The sequence below is a fragment of the Episyrphus balteatus genome, chromosome 2 (assembly GCF_945859705.1).
Source record: "Episyrphus balteatus chromosome 2, idEpiBalt1.1, whole genome shotgun sequence".
Taxonomy (NCBI): domain Eukaryota; kingdom Metazoa; phylum Arthropoda; class Insecta; order Diptera; family Syrphidae; genus Episyrphus; species Episyrphus balteatus.
The window spans coordinates 44,630,382-44,636,428 of record NC_079135.1 but is presented as its reverse complement, the minus strand read 5'-3'; the positions used below and the strand labels follow the sequence as shown (position 1 = coordinate 44,636,428).

The 6,047-nt window shown below is 34.9% G+C and overlaps 1 protein-coding gene across 1 annotated transcript; it reads right to left on the bottom strand.

The window, feature by feature from the left end:
- Positions 1–2,608: 2,608 nt before the first annotated feature.
- Positions 2,609–4,780, bottom strand: LOC129909411 (uncharacterized). Its single transcript, XM_055986497.1, has one exon. The coding sequence runs from the start codon at positions 4,778–4,780 to the stop codon at positions 2,609–2,611; it is 2,172 nt and encodes a 723-aa protein (XP_055842472.1).
- Positions 4,781–6,047: the final 1,267 nt, after the last annotated feature.

Below are 6,047 nucleotides of genomic sequence, written 5' to 3'. Positions count from 1 at the left end.
CTCACCACACACGAACCACACGAATTGAATATATACACCTCAGTGCATTTTAATTAGAAAAGCTGTCAAATAAGTGCATAATTTCCGCCTGCACAAGCAACTGACTAATTGAACACAGCTCACCCCTGCTAACCTGGTGGCTTTAATGTGCTGAATTGAAATTGGCTAAAACTTTTCAAAATTTAATGCTTAAATGAACCACAAAATACTAAAAGTTATGAGTTTCAGAGAGACGAATTGAAGGTAAGAGAAACTTTTTCAGAAAACCTCAAAGAGACCGAAATATGTCTCTGGGGAAAGTTTGTTCCGAAAACTTGATTAACTACCCTCCCCCTCCCCTTAAACTGCTTCTTGCCATGAAATGTTTTCATCTGTTGCTAATGCACATTAATTCACACAAGCACACAGTAGAAATACATAAACTTTTCTATGCTGTTTGGAAACCCAAAGCTATTCACTTTGATGTTTAAGGCAGGAATCAACTTTATGATGGTAGGCTTTAGGTACTTCTTGATTGTTGGAAGTTATTTCTTTTGGACTTTTTGTGTTGGGCAGTAGGTTAAAGCGTGTGGTTTACCTGCCAAGTACAGATCTTATTAAAAGGACTATATTGTGAAGTTTCATCTCCATTTTTATCCATCAACCTTTGCTGTTTTGATTCATCATAACTAAAACATTAAGGTGAAGACTGTGGCAGATTTTATTATATTTTTGTTTCTACCTCGAGGAGATTAGTGCGTTTTAATATTGTTGGAATTCCTAACACAGTTCTATTTATAGAATAACAGATAATAGAGTGTTTAACCACTACAACTGTCAACAACTCCTTATGGCTTATCCTTCGATTCGTTGTAAATGTGAAATGATGATAGAAGTTTTTGTTCTGTAAAAGAGTGGGAGTGCAACAAAAGTTAACAGTTGTATGATATATTTTGAATCCGTTTTGATCTTGTGCTTGGGTAAAGATTTCTACGCCTCTACTCAAATTGATTCTTTAGCTGCAGCTTATAAGAAAATTGAAAATTAAAAATGCATTGTGGAAGAGTAATGAATGAAGGTATTAAGAAGAATGAAATGCAAAAAAGATTGCACCCCCTCAAAAGAAGTAAAGTTTCCATGATTAATCATGCTTTGCTTTGAAAGTGAAGGTTTTAGTACGATAAACCTTATGCCTTTCAAAACGGGTTTCGTCCGCAGAGTCATTAAAAAAGGTATTTAAGGTGGTGGTAATGATTTAACTGTGTATGTAACAGACATTTTTTTTTAACAACTTGTATCTTTTCTTCAGCTAAAAGTTTTTTTTTAGCGGTGGAGCCGCTTAGCTACTCCGAAGCCGATATCTTTTCACCAAAGTTTTTGTTTACGGATATGAGCTCATAGTGAGCATACCTATGTTTTCCGGTAATAAAATAACAAATTTATTTTTTTTCACATTTTTGAGAAAAAAATCAAGGTTTGCCAAAAAAAAAATTGCATGTTTAAAAATTTCCTCAAAATCCATCAAATGAGACATCAAAAAAAAGATGTATCTAAGCTCTACCCAACTAGCACAACAGCTTCTATAAATTGAGATCTCCAAAGATCTACTTTTTATACAGCTTGTATTGGGCTTGCTTCAGAATTTTAATTTTTTATAGAAGTTTGAACTTGTTTAACAACTTCTAATAAGTTGTTTAAATATTGTTAAAGAAACTTAAACGAAAAAAGCTTGTTTTCGGAAAAGCCTGCTTAATGAATTTATAGAAGATTTACAGAAATTACCAAGTTTAGTATTTGGTTTTTGGTTTTGATATTGAATAATCTAGCTGGGACACTTTTTGGTTTTGACATTGAATAATTTAGCTCAGACATTTTTTTTTACATTTCTGCTATTTGAACTGATTAAGTTTTTGATTTCATTAATTAATATACGAGGATGGCCGAGTGGGTAGAGTGGTGGACTGCCACCAAGCAGATACGAAGTTCGATTCCTGGGTGTGGTAAAAAAATTATATACTTTTAAAATTATTATTAATAGATATACTAAAAACTAATGGAATAATAATATAATTTCAGATTAAAAGATAAAATTCATGATTTAAAATCAAATAAAAACCATTTAAAAAAGAATTATTTTTTGTTTTTGTAGTAGTTTTTTTTTATTTCGATAAGACATGTATTAAAGAGCTATACAAGCTCTTCCGAAGCTATCTGTCAAATCTCAAAGCTTCGGTAGAGCTTCGGTAAAGCTTCGTTTAAGATCCTTATAGAGGGTCAAAATTGTATAACGTTCTCCTTTTTCCATGCCCAACAACCTTACTAAAGTTTAAAAGAAGCTAAAATGTAGCTTTTGTAATACCTTAACCGAAGCTGAAATGTTAGTTGGGTATTCATAACTGAAAACTAAAAGTTTCTTGGAGGTCTTGGTTCTGAGATATTTCCAACCAAACATTTTTTTTTCTATAACTTTTAAGGCTTTCGCGGTTGTTTATACATGACATTATTAGGGTTTTCGGATTAACCGCGTTTTATATACATAAATATAAAGTGAGTTCAATTCAGTACTCACCCCGAACGTTTCGCTTCAAATTACAATGAGCGTGGTCACCGGGAAACTGCCAGCGAGATGTTATATGCGATTTTGGCTACGCAAGTTGTAACGGGGCGTAGGGGGTTCCGTGTTTTGTTGTAGTTGGGAGCAAACCGTACTCACTATATCACTGTTGGTGTGAAGCGGCAATTGGATAGATCGTGACGAGTTTATTAAGGGGTCCCACGTACGAGATAGCTTAAAACTGTCGTCACGGTTGAAATTTTGGTGTCGTTTTATTTCGATCGCTTCACGAACCAGGCGCGGTATATAATGAGCCTCTTTTGCTAGAACCTTAGCTTGATCGAAATGGATCCAGTGGTGTTCATCTGGATGATCCAGTATATGCTCACATATGGCAGACTTTTCCCTTTGTTTTTTGCTAACAGCGCTAATGTGCTCTTTTAGGCGTGTAGCAATACTTCTCTGCGTCTGTCCTACATATGAAGCACCACAGCTGCATGGTACTGCATATACTCCTGGTGTTTCAAGGGGAAATTGATCCTTTGGTGATTTTAGGTAGTTTATCACCTTTTTTGGTGGTAAAAATATGGATTTTACACCATATCTCTTTAAGATTTTTCCCACTCTATCAGTTACACCTTTAACATAAGGCAGGAAAGCTTTTTTGTCGAGTTGGTTCTCTTTCATTTCCTGTGAAGAAAATGGCTTCCACGATCTTTGTTTTTTACTATAGCCATTCGCTTCTAGGACTTTGTCCAACAACAAAAGTTCTGTGCTGAGATGGTCGCTGTCACAAATTCTATGAGCACGTTGAAAAAGTGTGGAAACGACGGAACTCAAATTTGCTGGGTGGTGGTGGGAGTCAGCATGAAGATATCGGTTAGTGTGGGTGCTTTTTCGGTAAACCGTGTGTCCTAAGGAGCCATTTTGGTTGCGCATCACTTTTACGTCCAAAAATGCAATGGAACCTTCTTTTTCTTTTTCCATTGTAAATTTTATCTTTGGATGTAGTGCGTTGAGATGTTCTAAAAAATGCAAAATGGCGGAATTTTTGAGAATGCAGAAAGTATCATCCACATATCTCAGCCAGACTCTTGGTTTTTCTTTCGAACTGTCCAGAGCTTTTTTCTCGAAATTCTCCATCCAAATATCTGCAATCAATGGAGCTAAGGGCAAGCCCATAGCGACGCCATCTTTTTGCAAATAAAATTGTCCGTTGAAGCAGAAATAGCCCGAAGAGAGACAGAAATCCAAAAGAGGCAAATAGTTCTCATTGATGCCGGCGGTTGAGATAAGCTCACGGATGATGACAAGAACTTCCTGCACTGGCACATTCGTAAAAAGTGACTCAACGTCAAAACTAACCATCATTTCATCATTTTCTAATCGCAAACCACTTAAAATTGACACAAAATGTGCGGAATCCTTTATGTGATGTTCAGACCCGCCAACCAAAGGTTTAAAAACGTCAACTAAATGCTTTGATATCAGATAACAAGGTGAATTTATTTGACTCACAATTGGCCGCATTGGATTCCCATTTTTATGTATTTTTGGTAACCCATACAACTTTGGTGGCTGCGTACATGATGGAATTAAGCGTTTAGGTGGTAAAATCGCTTTGTTTTCATTAATTAATTTTGTCACTTTTCTTAAAACACGCGCTGTTGGGTCGTAATTAACAGGTAAATAAATATTTACATCTTCTACCAAAACATTCATTTTTGATAAATAATCGCAACGATTTAATACGACCGTTGCGTTACCTTTATCAGCAGATAGAATGAGTATGTTCTCTTCTCTGCGCAATTCATTCAAAGCTAACATTTCATCTCTACTTACATTGCTTGCCGATGGTATTTTTGTTCGCCTTACCATGACCGCTATGTCTTGTCGTATTGTTTCAGTGTCGATGCTGTTGAATTTGTTGCGAGCAATGCATTCTTCCACACTTCCAATCAGACTTTCGATGGGCACACGTCGCGGAGTGGGTGCAAAGTTCAACCCTTTGCTAAGAATGCTTGTCGCTGCTGCACTCAGTGTAGTGTTTGATAAATTTACAACGGCTTTAGTTAGGTCGATCGTGTTGACTGCTGGTTGTGTGGTTTGCGCGTTGGAGAGTTTGTCAAACTTTTGTTGTTGTTTTTCAGTGCATAGTTGTTGGGTTTTAGTTACTTGCAGAGAAGTTATTCTATCACACACTATGAAATCTTGTTCACTTAGAACCCATGCAAGATGTTGGTGCATGTTATATAGCTTCACTGATATATTGTTTAAATCACTTCGATGGGAGCTAATTAATCGCTTTAATAATACCTCGCTCGCCGTCGTTAGAACTTTTTTAGAACCATGTATATGTTTCATTGGTTTTAATTTAACACAGATGGGAATTATGTTGGAATCACGACATCTTTTAAGAAAAGCTAAAGCACATAAAAGACGCGCGCGTTTCATTCGGAAGTTCTCGAACTGGCGAAGGCATTTATGAATTGCCTTTCCGTATAGGCTTATTATATAACTTTTAAGGCTTTCGCGGTTGTTTATACATGACATTATTAGGGTTTTCGGATTAACCGCGTTTTATATACATAAATATAAAGTGAGTTCAATTCAGTACTCACCCCGAACGTTTCGCTTCAAATTACAATGAGCGTGGTCACCGAAGCGAAACGTTCGGGGTGAGTACTGAATTGAACTCACTTTATATTTATGTATATAAAACGCGGTTAATCCGAAAACCCTAATAATGTCATTTTTTTTTCTTTCTTTTCTTATACTCCGAAGCCGATATCTTTTGACCAAAGTCTCGAAACAAGTTTTTATTTACGGATATGAGCTCACAGTGAACAAGCCTATGCTTCCCGATAAAAAAATAACAAATTTATTTTTTTAAGATTTTTGAGAAAAAATGAAGGTTGCAAAAAAAAATTGCATTTTAAAAAATTTCCTCCAAATCCATCGACTGAGACATCAAAAGAAAGATCTCTCTAAGCTCTACTCCTAACTGAAAACCATAACTTTTTTCGAGGTCTTGTTCCTGAGATATTTCAAAACATTTTTGTTTTCTATTCCTTATACTCCGAAGCCGATATCTTTTGATCAAGGTCTCTATATAATAAGAATAATTTTATATTGTTTTGCATTTATTTAGAAATATTTTGTTTATTTTTAAAAATATTTTTGTCAGGATTGTGAAATTATTGCAGTTAGCTGTTTTTCATTCTCAGCCGATGATTTTATAAATAACATTTAAAAAAAAAAATAAAATTAAAAACATAATTGAAGACATTTTTCAAAACATAAACTATGTGACTCTAGCAGCGTTTTGCAAGGACAATGAAATATTTAAATAATAATCCATTGATAAACATCAACTCTTCTTCACTTTAAACATTCATTAAATAAAAACATCTAAGCTGTTTCAAAAAAGTTCACTCTCTTTTGATCCTTTTCCACTTTCACCCTTTTAATTGTTACTATTATAAAAAAAAAAAAACAAATAATAATAACAATT

Coding starts and splice junctions, on each gene's coding strand:
- LOC129909411 (XM_055986497.1), bottom strand. CDS start 4,780: ATGCACCAACATCTTGCATGGGTTCTAAGTGAACAAGATTTCATAGTG.